Raw genomic sequence first — 21521 nt, 5'->3', positions numbered from 1 at the left:
ATCATCCTAACAACTCATATTTTCTCTTTTCTCTCTGGTATATTTGCATCGAGAACCTATCCTACTTTTTATTTTTTCCTACGCCGTTCGACCTTCAAATTTGCTGATGAAACGTGGGCATCTATCCATGCGGTTGAGTCGAGTTTCCAGTGTGAAAAGATTAGAAGTTGACATAGGAAATTATCGGAGAATAGTTTTTTTAATCTTGCCAAAAAAAAAAAAAAATCTAGACTGAGTGGGTTTTGGAAACTCTCAGTGACAGTGACTCCGATGAATGCGCTTACAAACAGGAACTGCTGTTGTTGCTTGCCTCAAGGTCCGCCACTGTCGGCATATAATCAAACACTCAAGAAACGATTTGGAACGTGAACATATATTGTTGCATTTTTTCGCTGAAATTGATGTGCTAAAAGATTTGAATTTGTTCCCGTAAAAAGTTGCAAGTTAATTTTCAATTGAAAAACTAGAACAGTTCCCATTGAACCGCGGTTGCGGTCGGTGGAGGTACGCACGGTCGCATCGCACATGGTCAGGTGACCGTACCGTTCCAATCCAATCTAACGGCCAGGCGCCACCACCGCCGGCGCCCCTACAGTGCCGAGGCTGTGGTCTTCTAGCCGCTTCGTGGAGCAGTGGTGGAGGTGTTGGTCCACGCCGGCGCGTCCCCGCCTCGCCGCGTGTCCCGCCCTCGCGCCACGTCCGGTTGCCTCCAGCGCCACCTCGATCCCGCCCGGTTCCAGAGGCTTCTCCCCGCTCCGCATAAAAGCCGCTACCAGGAGCTCACTCTGCTTCACCTGAACCATCACAGTCCACAGAGAAGCGTCCGCTGCACGCCCAGGTCCTTTTCATCCTTCCGTCACACTCAGATTCGCGCACCGAACCAGTCGCCGCCGCGCGCCAGCCATGTCGTCGTCCATGGCGTTCCGAGCCGCCGCGGGCCTCCGCGCGGCCGCGCTACGGCGCTACGTCCGCCCCACCGCTCCCGCCGCCTCCCGCTCAGCCGCCACGGCGGCCACCACCGCCGAGCACCACAGGGCAGGCACCGGCGGCAAGCTCCCGCGCGGCGACTACGTGCCGGTGTACGTGGCGCTGGGACTGATCGCGCTGTCGGTGACGCTGGGCCTGCACACGGCGCGGCAGCAGCTGGCGCACGCGCCCAACGTGTGGGTGGACAAGAAGAAGCGGGAGACGGTGCCCGAGGTGGTGGCGCCGGAGCTCGCGCTGGACGAGGCCGAGCGCTTCGTGGACCGGTCGCTCTTCCGCAAGGTCGCGCACGTGCAGGACGACCGCAGCCTCGCCGCCGGCGTCGCGGAGTACCCGTACGTCGTCTCTCATTCATGCACATATGAACCGAGCCTCAGATGTGTTTAAATCCGGGAAGCAAAGTTTAGTCACATCGGGTATGATTGTTCGATAATAAAGTGGTTAAGTAATCCATGAGACAAAATTTATTAAGTCTAATTAATCCGTTATTAGCACTGTATTGTCGTCCCATACGATTAGTTATTTTTAAATTTATATTTAATACCCTATGTAGGTGTTATACATGGAGGGAGTAAACTAAACCAGACCTAGATTTACGAGTGAGTGAATAATCATTGATGACTTCTTTATGGTTCGCGTGCGTGCAGGACGAAGAAGGCGGTGACGCTCAAGGACGTGGGCGTGGAGACGCCGGGGATCGAGCGGAGCAGGGAGGGCGCCCTCGACAAGATCTTCAAGAAGAATCATGCTTAATTAAGTGCAACGATCCGTTTTACTTTACTAGTTGTGTAAGGCCAGTCTTAACGGGGTTTTATCAGAGTTTTATGGGCATTAAATAGGTTGATGTGGCACCGTATTGATGAAGAGAGATGATAAAAATTTCATAGGAGCAGAGAGAGTTTTATGGAGATAAAATTCTTCTGCACTATTTTCAAAATATAGATGCATTAGTAACAGGGTCATAAAATTTCCACTGAAACTGACCTAATACTTCCTCCGTATTTAAAAATAAAATTAGTTTTAACAGCGACACGTTCTCTAAAATAATAAAGTATTACTTTAATTTTTTATTTTTATAAAAATATTTATAAAAAAATGATATGTATATTATTATAAAAATATTTTTTAAGGTAAATCTATTTATATGGTTTTTATATTTTTAAATTTAATAACTTAAAAGTTACTCATGATTTATATTTCTAATGTTTAACTAAACCTTGTCCAAAACAGATTTTATTTTTTAGCACGGAAGGAGTATTAGTTTTGGGTCAAATCAGCTGGCGTACTTTTGAAAGGTCGATGTGTTCTGATGTGATGTACATAGGAGTAATCGAGAACACTCTCGTAAACTTCATCACGTATGGGAAGTTAAGCTTGACCCCTGATGATGTATGAGGACGGTGGCGCTGTCATGCATATATTGCTGGTATATGTTCTAGCTTTCCGAGAAATTCTAAAACATTGTAATTCTCTGCCTTTTAGAAATCAAATACCAGTCTTGTCCCTATTCACCCTCCTTTAATCAAGGAATCAAATAGTTTTAGGTTGTATGCTAGAAACACTAGTACGGCTTTGCAGCTGAAAGGTTCTAATATGATATGACCAGAGGAGGTGAATAGTCTATTTAAAAATCTATAAATTAACTAGACTAATTTGATTAGTATGATAAATAGCGAAAAGTAAATTTGCTCTAGCTCTAAAGGGTTGTAAGTCATCTATTCAATAATTCTAGTTACTATAATCACTAGACACATAATTTACTAAGTCACTATTTATTAATAGCTCTCACACTTGTTACACTAAAGAGTTTCACTAAATGAACTTAAGTTATAAAGTAAGCTCTCAATTCTAGCTATACTAAAGAGCTTGCTACAGCTAGTTTGTAGAAATATAAATGAGTAAGTAAGATGATTATACCGACGCGTAGAGGAGTGAACCAATCACAAGATGAATACTAATTCAATAATCGGGAGAATACCAAAGAGCAAGAGACAACCAATTTTTCTCTCGAGGTTCACGTGCTTGCCAACACGCTAGTCCCCGTTGTGTCGACAAACACTTGGTGGTTCGATGGCTAAGAGGTGTTAGTACGAACCTCGTCCACATAATTGGACACCGCAAGAATCTACCCACAAGTGAGGTAACTCAATAACACGAGCAATCCACTAAAGTTATCTTTCAGCGCTCCACCAGGGAAGGCACAAAACCCCTCACAATCACCGCGATCGAAGCTGGAGACAATCACCAACCTTCGCTCGACGATCCTCGCTGCTCCAAACCGTCTAGGTGGCGGCAACCACCAAGAGTAACAAGTGAACCGCGCAGCAAAACATGAACACCAAGTGCCTCTAGATACAATCACTCAAGCAATGCACTTGGATTCTCTTATAATCTTACAAAGATGATGAATCAATGATGGAGATAAGTGGGAGGGCTTTGGCTAAGCTCACAAGGTTGCTATATCAATGCAAATGGCCAAGAGAGTGAGCTTGAGCCGGTCATAGGCTTAAATAGAGAGCCCACACGATAGAGCCGTTGGCTCCTATCCAGTGAAACATGGGCTGACCGGATGCTGGACCTCTACGTACGGTCGCCTGATGATCATCGCGTGTCATCAGCTTTAAATGTTGAGCGTCCGATCTTAACGGCTAGCCTGCTTCGCGCCACATGTTAAGTTGCAACCGGACGCGCTGCTCAAAGTGACTAGGCGTTCTATTACTAGAGTCTGGTCGTCTCTAGTAAGATTCCAGAACCGGTTTTTCTTGACCGGACGCGTTCGATCATAGGCGGCCGGACGCGGACCAGAGTGGTCGTTTCTGGCCTATTAAGATGCTTTCATCAACGTATGTCATCATCTGACCGGACGCTCCCCTAGCGCGTCCGGTCCTATTTCTTCTCAGCGTCCGGTCAAAGGACCAAGGGTGGTCTTCACTGCTCACCATTGACCAAATGCAGGGTCAAAGTCCGGTCAATACAAAATAGCCCCTTTTGACCCCAAACTTTACCACCCTTGATCAAATGTGCCAACCACCAAGTGTATCACCTTGTATACGTGTGTTAGCATATTTTCACAAATATTTTTAAGGGTGTTAGCTTTCCACAAGATCCTAAATACATATACAATAAGTTAGAGCATCTAGTGACACTTTGATAACCGCATTTCGATACGAGTTTCACCCCTCTTAATAGTACGTCTATCGATCCTAAATGTGATCACACTCGCTAAGTGTCTCGATCACTAAATTCGAAAAGCTCCAATAAATTTTACCTTTGCCTTGAGCTTTTTGTTTTTCTCTTTCTTCTTTTCAAAGTCCAAGCACTTGATCAATACCATGGCATCACCATCATCATGTCATGATCTTCATTTGCTTCACCACTTGGAATGTGCCACCTATCTCATAATCACTTTGATAAACTAGGTTAACACTTAGGGTTTCATCAATTCACCAAAACCAAACTAGAGCTTTTAATCTCTCCTTTTTGGTAATTGATGACAACCCTTTCACAAAGATATGAATTGAAATTTATTTGAATCCATTTTGCTTGCCCAAGCATATTTATTATATGAAAAAGGATATTATCGACGAAATATGGTCGGCAGTCTACCTAGGGGTATGCCCAAGGTAGTAGATTATCGGTAGACAGATGCGCAAGCCCCAAACAAGACGGTGACGTAAGACAGACACGAGGTTTTATCCAGGTTCGGCCACCAAGAAGGCGTAATACCTACGTCCTGCGTCTGATTTGTATTGCCGTATGTCAATGAGAGATGTTTTTTAGAGAGGTCCCCTGCCCGCCTTATATAGTCCCGAGGGTAGGGTTACAGATCTGGAAACTAATCCTAGTCAGTTACAATTGCCATATGTGGTCAGATAAGGATTCCTATTCTAACCGACCAGGATCCTGCTTGGTCGCCAAATCCGTCTTGATTCCTTATGCGGGACTCCGATTAGGTTAACTGGGCCGCACGCCGTCTTTCGGGTGGACCGAACCCATCGATCTGGGCCAGCCCAAGCTTAGCCGTAAGGGTATAGGGGTTAATACCCCCACAGCTAGTCCCCGAGCATCATGTATTATGCTGCGACACGCCATTTTAACCTTCTCCGACAAGTGAGGCTTGAATCCTTGACGCCTCTGACCACCGTCATCACCGGAGAAGTAGGTTGTCTAAAGAATGTATGATGCTGTTAAGAAAAAAGAAAAAGATTTCTGTCCTGAGGAGTGTGCCCACTTGTATTTCTGAAAAGAAATGTAAGTGGTCTTGAAGCATAACGTCCTTGAACATCAGAAGCGTAGGGGTCGAAAAATAAACACATTCACCGCAAGGTGAAGTGTGCCCACTTAGTCCCCGAGCCTGGTAGTAGGTGACGTAGGCACGTGGTGCCAGGGTCTAAAAAGAATTCCTAGTTTAGTTGAAAACCGAATTGCCGTACAGGCAAAACGTGATGCACCGGCAGGTGCATCGTACCGACGTAGTCCCCGAGCTTGCTGGAAGGCAAAGTATGAGCCTTGTAGCAAGGTCTAAAGAAATGTCTCTTAACTGTATGTGAGTACAAATCACATGTAGCCAAGGAGAACCATTATTCAAGCAATGGTCGGGGCAGTCCCCGAGCATATTAATAATCCTTACAATTATTCAAAGCACAGGGGTCGATTGAACAAACACATTCACCGCAAGGTGAAGTGTGCCCACTTAGTCCCCGAGCCTGGTAGAAGGTGACGCAGGCACATGGTGCCAGGATCTAAAAAGAAATTTCGCCGAAGTTAAGAATCCAATTGCCGTACAGGCAAAACAAGATACACCGGTAGGTGCATCATACCGACGTAGTCCCCGAGCTTGCTGGAAGGCGAAGTATGAGCCTTGTAGCAAGGTCCAAATAAATGTCTCTCAATTGTATGTGAGTACAAATCACATGTAGCCGAGGAGAGCAAAACTCCAAGAAGTGGTTGGGAGAGTCCCCGAGCACAGCAGTGGTCATAACAGGTCCTGAATACAGTAATGGTCGGAGCAGCCCCCGGGCACGGCAGTGGTCGGAGCAGTCATCGTGGTCGGAGTTGTCCCCGAGCGCAGGAGTGGTCTGGTCAGTCCCCGAACACAGTAGTGGTCTGGGCAATCCGCTATCGCGTGCGCCACTTGTACTATCATTTGCTGTATTTATTTGCGCCTTACTATGCCAAGTCCAATCTGACACGTCTGGTAAAAAAGCAAACAGGTATAGCACGACATTCTACCCTCTTACTCTTTTCTGGCAAACTGTCGCTTGGCACCTATATGGAGGTGCGTCAGTGTGGGCCCTCTCACTATATCAACAAAGAGGCACGTACACTGTAAACGAAGGGGCACGTTTATTGGTGTAGATCTCGAGGTGGTGTGAACAACCATCCGCTGCGCGTGCGCATGTCTCCCAAGAATCTCGGGCGGACAAAACGATGGCACCCTTTGTTATTTATAATGTAGATCTAGGAAGTTACTGACACCGTTCCCCATTGTCATTCGCCGCCGTAACCTTCGTCTTCCTCTTGCCAAACCCTATTCCTCCGATAATCACCGCCAACCCCTTCACCACTGCATCCACCCCCTTAGAAAGGATAGACTAATGGCGAAGAGAGACGCCCAGAAGAAAGGCGGAGTCATGGCGAAGGAGTGGTGGAAGTCGCGGAGCAACGAGCAGACCATTGAAGACCTCGTCGCCATGGGGGTGCTCCACAACAAGGCACTCGCTGGATGGCGTGCGCCGGAAGGAGAAAGCTTCCCCGATCCACAACCAGGTGAGATTGTGGTTTTCGAAGATTTCTTCAAACGGGGTTTTGGGATTCCAGTGCACCCTTTCCTTCAGGGTCTCTGCTTGTATTACGAGATTGGGATTTGCAATCTACATCCCAACTCGATTCTTCTTGTCTCCACCTTCATCCATCTCTGCGAGGCTTATGGTGGCTTCTAGCCCCATTTCGACCTCTTTCTCCACCTGTTCTGTCTTCGGAAGAAAGGGAGCGGTGGCTCGAAGATCACCGAAGGCGTCTACCTAAACCTGCATGATGGCATGAAGGCTCAATACTTGCACTGCCCCTGGAACACCTCACTAGACGAGTGGTACAAGAAGTGGTTCTACATCCATGAAGAGCCGAACACCATCACTCTGTGCGACATGGGGCTGATTCCAGAGAAGAAGAATAGCTGGTCGGAGAAGCCCGAGAACTTGGAGCAGATCGCCAAACTGCTCGAGATGATCCCGTGGGGAAGACTTGATGGCCCAAGCGTGGTCGGCAACTTCATCAGCCGAAGAATCCAGCCCTGCTAGAAGAGGATTCATCCTGGCTTCGAGTACCAAGGAGGCGCTGATCCAACGAGGACCAGGAAGGAGCCGCTCGACAAGATGGAAATCAAGGCCAGGATTGGAGAGCTGTTCAACCTGGCCGATCCCAACTATGTCGGGCTGAACGCCATTGAGCACGCCTTCAAGCTAGCTCGACCTCCCCCAAAGGTAAATGATGCCTCCTTTTAACTGTAGAGTCATGTTGTAGCAAGAAAATAACTATTTGTCCCCGTTTTGTGTCTTAGTGTAATGGTCGCGACCGGGCAACAATGTTCGTGTCGCCTCCCCCCGGTGTAGAATGGCCGCAAGCTACCGGCCCAGCCGCCCAGACCAGCGCCAGGACCGACGACGTCCACTGGGCGGTACTCGAGACTGTAGAGGACGCATCGACCAGAGCTGCTGGCAAGCGTCCGGCTACCAGCAAACGACGCCAAGCCATCTTCCCCCTGTCGGACGATGAAGCAGAGGATGCGGACATATTCCGGCTCGTCCCTCGAAAGAGGAGAAGGCAAATGGGACCGACAGAGCAGGGTGGCTCCTCTGGGCCAGCAGTGGTCACATCGCCGACCACTGTAGCATAGAGGACAAACGAGGGAAACATCAAGCATCATACCCCGACGCCTATGCTGGAGGTGGAAAGAGTCCCGGTGGAAACTGCCGAGCAAGCGGAGCAGGGGCGGTCGAGGAGATGTTCCTTCACCACATCATTCCGCAAGTTGAAGCTGTAAGTATCTATATTTTTGATGTAAGCTTGCAATTTGCATTGGATACTATTATCTTCTGAATTTGTCTCTGATGCATTAGATCGGCATCCACCGAGAGCCCCGACCAGCTAGCTGGGTGCGGCGCAACGTCGCCAGTAACGGTGGGACAAACTACCCAGCAGCCAGCCATGGAGGAGCCTATAGTAGGAACTCCACCTAGACCTCAGCAGGCAGACGACCAGACGCCAGTCCCCGAGCGGCTAGTCGAGAAGACAACCGAGTAGTGTACAAGTGCTCCGAGCATGAACCCTACTAAGGCGGATACCATGGCGCCAAGGGAGCCAGATCTAGTCGAGGAGCAGTAGCCAGAAGTGGCCCAAAGTGTTCTTGCCGATGCGACGGCTCGTGGAAAAGCCCTGGTGGTCGTGGAGTCTGCAGACTCCAGACCAGCGCCGCCTCCCGAACAGGAGGCTGAAGAGGAAGAAGTAGAAGAGGTCCTAGGCCGTCCCCAAGATAGGTGACAACATGTATATGTGTCGCGCTATCGGAACGACGAATGGGTTATGCACAAGGAAATCCCAGAGGTCGAAGAGACCCTAAGAGTCGAACGGGCGGCCAAGCGTCTGGTGACAGAAGTCCAGGTATGTTTGGCTTGAATCCTTGACCCTGTTATGTAGTCGAAATGTCTGACTTAGCTTGTCTGTATGCAGGACTCGATGAAAACCGCAAAATACCGAAAAAGGTGCTTCGACCAGATTGAAGGAATCACGGCGACCAATAAAGAACTAGCGGCCGAAGTGGAACGCTTGCGGCGCCAACTTGAAGCCGCCGACCAGGAGAGGACAGAGCAAGAAGCACAGAATCAAAACCTAGTCGGCCAGCTCAATAACAAAGAGCTGGAGAAAACAAGTAAGTTTTCACCTTATCATAGAAAGTGCAAGACTTGTGTTATTGTGTTCTTGGCAGTAACAGCTGTAATGCAGGTTTAGAAGCTGAAGTGACCCGCCTCCAGGGGGAAAATAGCCATATGACCGCAGAATGTGGTCGCCTGAAGGAGGACAACGAGAAACTGGCACGCAGCCAGTCTGAACTCCAAGACCACACTACCAAAATGAAGGATGACCTGAAAAGTAAGCATTCTAGATCACCTTTCTCATTCTGTCGCCCACCTTGCTTTGTCGTGTCATCACATTTGATGTCTTGTACTGTGTTTAGTTTTGAAAGTCAATGCCAAGAGGCACCTAGAGGCCGTGATCAAGGAGCGTGACGACTGGAAAGCACGATGCCTCAAGGCCACCGAGGAGCGGGACACGTGGAACAAGCGGTGCCAAGAAATGGCAACTGGCATTGTGCCCGTCCTCGACCTTATCGACCCGGCGCTCACAGAGGAAGAGCTAAGGACGCCCCAGCTCGGACTGGTCGAGAGATGCAAACAAGCATGGGGATGGTTCCAAGAGTTCGTGAAGGAGGCGGGTGAGTACACGGGTGCCCATGTGCTAAGCATGGTGCGTGCTCACTACCCCCTGATCGATCTCAAACGCTTGGAGGCTGGGTACCCGAAGGAGATAGACCCAGACAAGGCAGAAGAGCTTCGGACGGCCCAGCTGGACTTGTCATCAAAGATAATTAGCGATATTAACCTGTGTGGAGGTGAGACAGCACCTGTACAGGGTATGCCATCGACAAGCCAGCTGGAAATGCCATCAGCTGCAAGCCAACCAACGAAGCCTGCGGTCTCGACCAGCCAGGCACCGGCGGGGCCATCCCCTTTAGCTCGACTAGCGCAAGAGTCCCCGAGACTCGAGTAGGGTATCAGAGGCGGCGAGTAGTAAATGCCATGCGCCCCGACCAGCCAATGTAATAGGCTTAGAGCTGTAGAAGGAGGACATAGTTGTGTTATTGTAAACTGGAGCCTCTTCAGGCAAGCTTGTAATAACGTAACTGTATATCATTATAAGCTTGTTTGCTTTGTACAAAACGTATTTAAGCTTGAAATTTTTTGTTGGTGTAACTAAGTGAGAACGTGTTAACGTTCTGTTTAGTTATACCGTTTTGCTCGACCCATCATCCCGAAGAGTTTGTGTGGCCCTAGTTTGGCATGTGGTCGGAGTGTGAGGTACTATGACCTGTGCACACGTGGACGTAGACAAGTCAAACCAGGGGGGACCTGCCGATCACCCGTAACGTAGAGAGCGGATCCCGTGCACGTGTTGGGAGAAACCGGAGATAGGGCCTGCTCCGAAAACCGTAGAAGGAGTGGTGGTCGGCTTGTACTGGCTAAGTTAGAATAACCATAAAATTCGGAGTGACACATTAGAGTGGTCAGAGAAATCATAATTGCTTTATTGAAGTAAATCGAAAATACAATTAGAGTACATATCTCAGTAGTTAAGCATAGAAACATCTAAGCTTGTCGATGTGCCACGAGTTTGGTACGTCCGTGCCGTCTAGGTGAGCTAACCTGTAAGACATTGGACATGTGACTTCCTTGATCATGAAGGGTCCCTCCCATGGGGTTGCGAGTTTGTGGACACTAGCTTAGTTCGTCTTCCACTTTAGGACTAAGTCCCCAACCACGAAGAAATGCTCTTTAACATTCTTGTTGTAGTACCTACGCAAAACAGCAAGGTATTTGGCCGTGCGTACACAAGAATCGAGCCTTTTCTCCTCTGCGCTGTTGACTTCTAGCTCCCGTACTTCATTGACCTTGCCCTCGTCGAAGTTCTCTACCCGTGCTGATCTGAAAGCTATATCTGGTGGGAGGACTGCCTCAGCGCCGTAAACCATAAAGTATGGTGAGACGCCGGTGTTACGACTGGGCTGAGTTCGGAGGCCCAAGACCACGGCTGGTAACTCCTTGAGCCATCTTTTGGGAGCTTTGTCGTTTTCTCTGTACATCCTCTTCTTTAGTGCGTCCAAGATCATGCCATTTGCCCGCTCGACTTGTCCATTAGCCCTAGGGTGCGCCACCGAGACGTATTTTACTACTATGCTCCTTTCATCGCAGAAGTCCCAAAAAGCGTTCCTGGTGAACTGAGTACCCAGATCAGTAATGATGCTGTTGGGTACGCCGAAACGGTGGATGACCTGGTCGAGGAACGTGACAGTCTTCTCTGAGGATGCCTGTACCAGAGGCATATATTCTATCCACTTAGAAAATTTGTCAATTAGCACGAAGACGCATGTAAATTTCCCAGGAGCCGGTTTGAAAGGCCCGATCATGTCCAGTCCCCAGTACGCGAAGGGCCAAGAGGCTGGAATCGTCTGGATCTCATGTGCTGGTACATGGATTCTCTTGGCGAAGAACTGACAACCCTCACAGCGGCGGACTAGCTTCTCTGCGTCGGCTACTGCTGACGGCCAATAGAACCCTGCTCGGAAAGCCTTACCGACCAGTGTTCTTGAGGCCGCGTGGTTGCCGCAGGAGCCAAAGTGGATTTGGTCCAGGAGATGCTCACCTTCCTCCTAGGTTATGCACTTCATCAAGATTTCCTCCTTTGCGTTTTTGCGCGATAACTTGCCATCGACGAGTAGATACTACTTACTGCGACGCATCAGGCGCTCGTTTTCTGTTCGATCGGTATAACCGCTACCATCTGTTAAGTACTTGATGAAAGGTGTTCTCCAGTCTGGCTCATGAGTGGTCGGAAGCGGCTAGGTAGTGCTCGGCGCCGGAACCGTAGCCACTAATTGCTGGTCTGGAGCTTTGTCAACCGTAGAATCTTTGTCTTCAATGGAAGGTGTGAGCAGGTCTTGGACGAATACGCCATGTGGGATTTTGGCTCGGGATGATCCTAACTTTGACAACGCATCCGCTGCCTAGTTCTTGTCCTGGACCACATGTATGTACTCGATGCCATAGAACCTGCCTTCCAGCTTTCTTATCGATTTGCAGTATGCGTCCATCTTTTCGCTGGTCGTGTCCCAGTCCTTGTTGAGTTGGTTGATGACCAGAGCCGAGTCTCCGTAGACATAGAGATGTTTAACACCAAGCTCAACTGTAATGCGTAAACCATGCAGGCATGCTTCATACTCGGCAGCGTTATTAGATGCTGGGAAATAAATCCTGAGGACGTACCGGAGCTGCTCCTTGGATGGTGACACGAAAAGAACTCCTGCTCCCGCACCGTCAATGTTGAGAGAGCCATCGAAGTACATTGTCCAATATTCGTCGGATCCTAGAGAGGCAGGCGTGCTTAAGTCTGTCCACTCGACGATGAAATCGACTAGTGCCTGAGACTTGATTGTAGTACGGCTTGCAAATTCCAATGAAAAGGGGCATAGCTCCATTGCCCATTTGACGATGCACCCGTTCGCATCCTTATTGTGAATGATGTCCCCCAAAGGATACTCGGTCATGACCACCACACGATATCCGTCGAAGTAATGTCTCAACTTTCGGGATGTTATCAGTATGGCGTAGAGCAGTTTCTGAATCTGTGGGTACCTGGTCTTGGATTCATTGAGTACCTCACTAATGAAATAAATTGGCCACTGTACCTTGTAGGCGTGGCCCGGCTCGTCGCGCTCGACCACTATTGTAGTGGAAACCACCCGATCGGTTGCCGTAATGTAGAGTAGGAGAATTTCATCTTCTCTGGGAGCAGTAAGTACCGGAGGTGATGTGAGGTATTCTTTTAGCTGCATGAAGGCAGCGTCTGCTTCCCCCGACCACTCAAACTTCTCGGATGCTTTGAGCAGTTTGAAGAACGGTAGCCCTTTTTCTCCTAATCTTGATATGAAACAGCTTAGAGCGGCCATGCATCCGGTAAGCTTCTGGACATCTTTCACCTTTTTTGGGGGCTTCATGTCTAAGACAGCTTTGACCTTCTCCGAGTTAGGGCGTATGCCATCGTAACTGACAACGTTGCCGAGCAGTATGCCAGAAGGGACGCCAAAGATGCACTTCTTTGGGTTTAATTTCCATTGGAACGTATTGATGGCTGCAAAGGTGCGTTCCAGGTTGTCAACAAGGGTATGTACTTCCTTGGTTTTGACAACTACGTCGTCAACATAAGCCTCGATGAGGCCATCTTTTATCTCGTTGTTGAGGCAGGCCTGTATAGCGCGTTGGTAGGTAGCCCCAGCGTTTTTGAGCCCGAACGACATAGTCGTGTAGCAGTAGGCGCCAAAAGGCGTGATGAAAGATGTCTTGATCTGGTCATCCTTTTTGAGAGCGATCTAGTGATAACCAGAGTAGCAATCGAGAAAGGAGAGCAGCTCGCAACCAGCGGTTGAATCTACGACCTCGTCTATGTGAGGTAAGCCGAAGGGGTCCTTAGGGCAGTGTTTGTTGAGATCAGTGTAATCAACGCACATTCTCCATTCATTATTCTTTTTGCGTACAAGAACTGGGTTGGCTAACCATTCCAGATGATACACTTCTTTTATAAATCCGGCTGCCAAAAGCCATGTAATTTCTACCCTAACCGCCTCCTTTTTGTCGCGAGCGAAACGTCGTAGCTTCTGCTTGATTGGTTTGGCCTTGCTGTTGACATTTAAGGAGTGCTCAATCAAGTTCTGAGGTACACCGGGCATGTCAGAAGGTTTCCATGCAAACACATCCACGTTGCTCCTCAAGAACCTGATGAGCGCGTCTTCCTATTTGGGATCCAGATTGGCCCCGATGAGGGCCGTTTTGCTGGGATCGCCATCGACCAGCTGGATTGTCTTGTGCTCCTTAGACCTGATGTTCTTGCGCGGAGCCTCGAGCCCTGGGATCTCCAGGTGGTCGGCTGAGGTCTTCTTAGCATCGAGCATGGTCTCGGCTATGCGAATAGAGAGGTCGTGGGCCTCTGCTATTTTGAAGCTGTCGTCCTCGCAGGTATAAGCTGCGTATATGTTGCCCTGAGGGTTAAAACTCCTTTCTCGGTAGGCATCTTGAGCACCAGATACCTGTAATGAGGTATGGCCATGAACTTGGTGAGTGACGGTCGACCAAGAATAGCATGGTAGGTGCCATCGAAGTCAGTGACCACAAAGTTGACGTAGTCGGTGCGGAAGTGGTCTGGAGTCCCGAATTGCATAGGTAGCGTGATCTGCCCGAGAGGTGTAGAGCTCTGTCCGGGGAGGACGCCCCAGAACTGTGCCTCGTACGGCTTTAGGTCTGCCTGGGCTATTTTCAGGGCGGGCAGGCTATTCTTGAACAGTATATCAATGGAGCTGCCGCCGTCGATCAGTACCCTGTCGAACTGAACCTTGTTGATACAAGGATCGAGGACCAGGGGAAAATGCCCTGGCTCAGGTATGGCGGCCCATTGGTCCTTCCTGCTGAAGTATATTTCACGGTGGGACCACGGAGGAAGCCGCGGATCGGTGAGAAGGTTGTCGGTGTTTGCCACATTCAAGCAAGCGTGGGCGAGCAGCTTGCGTTCTCGTTTGGTCTCAATGGACACCTTGCCGCCGATGATGGTGTGCACGCGATCAGTTGGCTTGACGTATTTATGACGAGGGTCTACATCGTCGTCGTCGTTGTCCTCGTTGCGCTGTTCCCCTGCGTCGTTAGGCTTGTCGGACGTATCCGGAGCCTGTTGACGTGTGTAGATAGTCTTGAGGACGCGGCAATTCTCCATGGTGTGGTTTGACTTAGGATGGAGCTGGCAGGGCCCCTTCAATGCTTTGGCGTAGTCGTCCTCGTAGTTGCGACGGCCGCCACCCTTTTTCACGGTATTGACCTCGCCGTCGTCTTCCCGAGCGCGCTTGCTCCTGTAATCGTCATGGCAGTTGCGCCGCTGATTACGTTGGTCACGGTGGTCGCGGGAGTCATTGCGCTGGTTGCGGCGGTCAAAATTGTCGTTCCGACCACGATTGCCGCGGTAATCGTCGTGGTGTGGTGGGTGGTCGGAGCGTGGAACCCTTGCTGCTTCTTCAACAATTATCTTTTTAGCGTCGTCGGCATCCGCATATTTCTTAGCGGTAGCCAAGAGCGCTATAACTGATTCAGGTCTCTTCTGGAGGAGCTTGTCTCTTAGGGCGTCGTGGAAGCGGAGGCCAGTGACGAAAGCCTCGATTGCCTCGCTGTCGGAGATTGATGGGACCTTGATGCGCATCTCCGAGAAACGCCGGACGTACTCGTGTAGTGGCTCATCCTTTCGATCTCGAATCCGTTGCAGATCGTATTTGTTGCCTGGCTGCTCACAAGTAGCAATGAAGTTGTCGATGAAGGCCTGCTTGAGCTCTTGCCAAGAGTCAAAGTAGTTCGCAGGCAAGCTGACCAGCCATTGGTGACCTGCATGGCCAACATTGCCTCGCTGTCGGATATGGACAAGTTTAATGAATCCCATATGGTAGCAATTGCTCTCCCTTCATATGTGCTAAGAGTTTGGATTGTAGCTTGCACATATGTTTAGATAGGAAATATAGGAGTCAATGTCTATAAAATGATGCTAAGATATAAGAGATAGACCTTTGAAGCATGATACCAATCGGAGTGCACCAATATACCATCCTTAGCACCATTAGTAACTAGATATACATAAAAACTAGAATACCCTATGAGATCAATATTAGAAGTAAGGGTCTAATTTCTATAAAATGAACATAAGTCTAGTTACTTAACCTATGCATGCTAGTTTTTCATTTTATTATTCAAACCTACAACTAGCATACACCACACAAGCATGGATATTGAAGTTTAAAACTTGTGTCATGCAAGCAAATATATGAAATACACATTCAAATACAACATACAAGTTTATGAGCTTGCTCCCCCTACTTGTATACAATTTTGATTGATCCACTTACAATATCATTTCATTTGTTTGCTCTCCCTATCTTACTATCTTTGTGTATTTCTCTCCCTCTTTCCCAATTTGATTCAATCTAGATCACTTGCAAAAGATATTTAACTCGGTTTGATCCAAGGGCAAGCTTCTTCACACCTCCAAAAGAGGGTTATCATGCACCATTGAGTTAAACACTTATAGCTCATTTTTTAGATTAAGAACTAGGTTTACAAACCCACAAACATGTCATATTCTAGCACTAGATCATTTCAAGCATACAAGCAATAGTGGTACCACACATGCATCAAATTCATTTGATTTTAATGAATGAGCCTAGGACATGATAGGAATGACTAGATGCACTAAACAAGTCCTTAGCAATGGATGAATGTCATGTCAATCAACTTTACCTTGCTTCGCTCGAAGGAGAGACATGTCATATAGTGGGGGTGCATCAATACATATTGGAGAAGTCAAGTATATTTAATTCATTCCTTAGCTTGCAAAACCTATTCTCATCAAGTGGCTTGGTGAAGATATCGGCAAGTTGTTCATCGGTGCCAACACTCTTAATACAAATATCCCCTTTTTGTTGGTGATCTCTTATGAAATAATGGCGGACATCTATATGCTTTGTTCTTGAATGTTGAACCGGGTTGTTGGTAAGCCTTACGGCACTCATTATCACATAGCAATGGCACTTGCTTGAATTTGATTCCAAAGTCACTCAAAGTAGCCTTCATCCAAAGTAATTGAGCACAATAACTTCCGAACGAAATGTACTCCGCTTTGGCGGTTGAAAGTGCTATACTATTTTGCTTCTTTGATGACCAAGACACAAGTGATCTTCTCAATAGTTAACATGTGCCCGATGTCCTCTTTCTCTGACCTTTGCATCCCACATAATCAGAGTCCGAATATCCAATCAACTCAAATCTTGCTCCTTTGGGATACCACAATCCAACATTTTGTGTATTCTTCAAGTACCTCAATATTCTCTTTGTTGCCGTCAAATGACTTTCTCTTGGTGAGGCTTAAAATCTAGCACACATGCATACACTAAACATCACATCCGACCTTGATGCGGTCACATAGAGTAGGCTTCCAATCATAGACCGATATATCTTTTGATCCACCATGTTGCCACTAGCATCACTATCCAAGCTTCCATCTGTCCCCATTGGTGTACTAATAGCTTTAACATCATCCATTCTAAACTTCTTGAGCATGTCTTTGATGTACTTGCCTTGATTCACAAATGTTCCATTCATCATTTGCTTGATTTGAAGACCAAGGAAGTAACTAAGCTCTCCAATCATGGACATCTCAAACTCACTTGCCATCATCTTGCAAAACTCCTCACAAAAATCTTGATTTGTTGACCCAAATATGATATCATCAATATAGATTTATAATACAAACAAGTTATTTCCAAGCTTCTTTGTGAAGAGAGTGGTGTCAACCTTTCCCATCTTGAATCCCTTAGAGAGTAGGAAATCCCTCAATCTCTCATACCATGCTCTTGTTGCTTGTTTCAATCCATACAAAGCTTTTATCAACTTGTAAACATGGTTGGGTTTCTTTTTATCTTCAAAACTGGGAGGTTGTTCAACATACACAAGCTCATTGATGTACCCATTGAGAAATGCACTCTTCACATCTATTTGGTATAACTTGATGTTGTGGGCACAAGCATAGGCTAACAAGATCCTAACTGCTTTCAATCTTACAACCGAGGCATATATTTCTCCAAAGTCAAGACCTTCAACTTGAGTGTAACCTTGAGCCACTAATCTTGCTTTGTTCCTTATTACTATCCCATCTTCATCTTGCTTGTTCCGAAAGACCCACTTGGTTCTAATTACATTATGATCCATAGACCTCTCAACTAACTTCCATACTTGATTTCTCTTTAAGTTGTTTAGCTCTTCATGCATAGTATTGACCCAATCAACATCCTTCAAAGCTTCATCTATCTTCTTAGGTTCAATGGATGACATAAACAAGAAATGTTCATAAAATGATGCCAATTTAGATCTTGTTTGTACATCTCTAGAAATATCACCAATTATAGAGTCCAAAGGATGATCTCTTGCGACATTGGTTGGTTAGAGCACTTGCACTTGATTGCTTGTATTTGATTGATCATTTGGTTGAGATGATGAACTAGACACTTGTCGTTGATCTTGCACTTTGTCAACACTAGCACTTGCTTGACTTTGATCTTGAGAACCACTAGGTGGTATATTTGAGTTAGAGAGCACTTGATTCTTGTCATCTTCAACATCAATCACCTCTCTAGGTCTTATATTACCAATGTTCATGTTCTTCATTGTATTGACTAATTGAGTGCCTCTCACATCATCTAGATTCTCATCTTCCTCTTGGGAACCATTTGTTTTATCAAATTCCACATCATGAACCTCCTCAAGAGTACCACTAGCCGAATTCCAAACTCTATATGCCTTGCTAGTAGTGGAGTAACCAAGTAAGAAACCTTCATCACATTTCTTTTCAAACTTGCTCAATCTATTGCCTTTCTTCTATATGTAGCATTTACAACAAAATACCCGAAAGTATGATATGTTGGGTTTTCTTTCATTCAATAGCTCATAAGGTGTCTTCTTCATCATGGGGTGACAATAGAGTCGGTTGCTATAATAGCAAGTCGTGTTGATTACTTTGGCCCAAAAAGAATGATTCATATTGTACTCACTCAACATTGATCTTGCCATGGCAATCAAAGTTCTATTCTTTCTTTCAACTAGGCCATTTGATTGTGGAGTATACTTGGCCAAAAATTGATGCCTAATTCTAAACTCATGACACAAATCATCCACTCTTGTGTTCTTGAACTCACTTCCATTGTCACTTCTTACTTTCATGATGGTTGCTTCAAACTCGTTATGAATTCTCTTGATGAATGTCTTGAAGGTTGCAAACACATCACTCTTGTCAACAAGAAAGAACACCCATGTGTATCTAGTGAAATCATCCACAATCATAAATCCATATTTATTTCCACCAATGCTAGTGTATGTGGTTGGTCCAAACAAGTCTATGTGCACCAACTCAAATGCCTTAGATGTGCTCATCATGTTTTTCTTAGGATGTGTGTTACCAACTTGCTTTCCGGCTTGACATGCACTAAATTGCTTATCATTCTCAAATGTGATATCTTTTAAGCCTCTAATTAAGTCATGCTTGATCAACTTGTTCAATTGTTTCATTCCAACATGACCAAGCCTTCTATGCCATAACCAACCCATGCTAGACTTAGTGAGCAAACATGTTGACAATTGAGCTTCTCTAGCATTGAAATCAACCAAGTATAGATTCTCATATTTAAATCCTTTGAATATCAAGTTAGAGTCATCTACACTTATGATCTCTATATCATCCACACTAAATATGCACTTAAAACCAAGATCACACAATTGAGCTTCCGATAATAGGTTGAAGTTCAAGCTCTCTACTAGTAGCACATTGGAAATGCTTAAGTCATTGGATATTGCAATCTTACCAAGACCTTTAATCTTGCATTTGCCATTGTCACCAAATGTGATACTATCAATCCCATTGCTCTTATTTTCATTGATTGAATTGAACATTCTTGGATCACCGGTCATGTGTTGTGTGCACCCACTATCAAGCACCCAATGCCTTCCTCCAGCTTTATAATTGACCTACAAAAGAAGATTAATTCTTTTTAGGTACTCAAACTTGATTGGGTCCTTAAAGGTTAATTACCAAGGTCTTTGGTACCCAAATGACCTTCTTCTTTGGGCCCACAATTGGTGCACCAATGAACTTAGCCTTCACACCATTGGCACCCTTAACAAGCATGTAACAAGAATCAAATCTAATTGAGGATACATTAGGTTGCTTGTTCTTGATAGTCTTGCAATATTGCTCTATATGCCCAACTTGCTTACATCTATTGCAAAACCAACCATTGCTATTCATAAAGCTAGCTTTGGGAGTGACAAAGGCCACCTTGCCTTTCTTGGGGGTTGAAAGAATCAAGATGCCCAAGAGGGGGGGGGGTGAATTGGGCTAATTCTAAATTCTTTGCAATAATTAAGCCCTACACTTAGCCCACTTCACCCCTTGTGCCTAGAATATGTTTCTATTGTTCTACCACACAGAAGTTTTGCACTCTAGGTTTCAATCCTACTCTAGCATGACAATTATAGAAATGTAAAGACATGAAATGAATTGCTCTAATGTAAATGCTCAAAGTAAAGAGAGGGAAAGGAACACGGCGATGTTTTTCTGAGGTATCAAAGAGTCGCCACTCCCCACTAGTCCTCGTTGGAGCACTTGCACAAGGGTGTAGCTCCCCCTTGATCCATGCAAGGATCAAGTGCTCTCTATGGGCTAATTCTTTGACACTCTATCACGGTGAATCATCCACAACCGTTCACAACTTGAGTTGGGTCATCCACAAGCTCTGTCAGATGATCACCAAGCTCCCAATCACCACTGAGCCGTCTAGGTGATGGCGATCACCAAGAGTAACAAGCACAAACTCTCACTTGACCAAGCCAAGCCTAATGAGAAGGGTGGATGCACACTTGCTACTCTCTATGCACTAATGAGGTCCTTAATCTTAGATTCTCAAATCTCAATCACCTCACTAGGCTCTTGCTCCACCTTACACTCCAAAGGTGTTTCTCAGCTGAACAAATGGGCAAGAGACCTCCCATGGATGAGTGGAGTAAGTATTTATATCCCCTCATTCAAAACATAACGTTTGGAGGCTGAGTCAGTATTCTACGGGTTGACCGGACGCTCCGGTCAGTTATACCCACCATTGTGTTAGAAAGAGCCGTTAAGCTCTAACCAGACTCTGACCAGCGTCCGATCAAGAAAAATGCTATCTAGAACCTTACTGATATTGACCGGATACTGGCACCCAGAGTCCGATCACTTCACTATTCAGCGTCCGATCAGGTACTGGATCCTGACCAGCATCCGATCAGCACACACCGGATGCGTCCAGACAGGAAAAAGTCTCTCTAGAACCTCTCTAGAGTTGTTCGGACATAGGTACCCAGCGTTCGGTGCACTTTCACTCAGCATCCAGTCACAACTAGACCAACGTCCGGTCAATCATTTGACCCTCTATTCACTTCCAACTCAAAATCCTATGTGAATGAAGTTTACTCCAATTGATCTTAGGGCTATTCCTAAGCTACCTAGTGCTAGGTTTGACAAATGTGCACCACACCTAACCCACTAGACTTACCTAGGTCAAGCTACTAGTCCATACCCCCCTTAATAGTATGGCCAAAGGAAAACAAAGTCCTAAACTACTCTAAGTGTCTCTCCATCACCAAACGACACTTAGAACTAGTCCATCCTTAACCTTGTCGTCCATCCTTTGAAAACCAAAATGATTTCCTTCGACAGGGGCATGACAACCATTTTTGCCCAATCAATTGCCATTACCATGACCTAACTAAAATTGCCTCTGCAAAATACATGTTAGTCATAGTAATCTCGTGTCGTCATTAATCACCGAAACCCAACTAGGGGCCTAGATGCTTTCAATCTCCCCCTTTTGGTGATTGATGACAACACAACCTCGAGTATGTAGAAGAGATGAGTGAGGTTTTTAACATGCTTGGTTCATATAAGCTTTTGACAATAAGAGAAAAGGTGTTAGACATGCTTATATGACCCAAGCCAACATGGTGTACTAAAAAAATATGAATTAAGCATGAGTACATGAAGTAAATCTCATTTGAATCAGAGTAAAACATAGAAACAAAGCAAATGAGCATAACCAA

The 21521-nt window shown here is 46.3% G+C and overlaps 1 protein-coding gene across 1 annotated transcript; it reads left to right on the top strand.

Moving 5' to 3' along the window:
- The first annotated feature begins 807 nt into the window (after positions 1 to 807).
- LOC136490161 (uncharacterized) lies at positions 808 to 2380 on the top strand. The gene is made up of 2 exons (XM_066486645.1): positions 808 to 1319; positions 1632 to 2380. The coding sequence occupies exons 1-2, from the start codon at positions 904 to 906 to the stop codon at positions 1735 to 1737; spliced, it is 522 nt and encodes a 173-aa protein (XP_066342742.1). The 5' UTR covers positions 808 to 903; the 3' UTR covers positions 1738 to 2380.
- The last annotated feature ends 19141 nt before the right edge of the window (positions 2381 to 21521 follow it).

Source organism: Miscanthus floridulus, chromosome 10 (assembly GCF_019320115.1).
Source record: "Miscanthus floridulus cultivar M001 chromosome 10, ASM1932011v1, whole genome shotgun sequence".
In the NCBI taxonomy this organism is placed as follows: Eukaryota; Viridiplantae; Streptophyta; class Magnoliopsida; order Poales; family Poaceae; genus Miscanthus; species Miscanthus floridulus.
This window is presented reverse-complemented; position numbering and strand designations above follow the sequence as displayed.

Coding starts and splice junctions, on each gene's coding strand:
- LOC136490161 (XM_066486645.1), top strand. CDS start 904: ATGTCGTCGTCCATGGCGTTCCGAGCCGCCGCGGGCCTCCGCGCGGCC. Junction 1,320..1,631: donor GCCGGCGTCGCGGAGTACCC/GTACGTCGTCTC, acceptor GCGTGCGTGCAG/GACGAAGAAGGCGGTGACGC.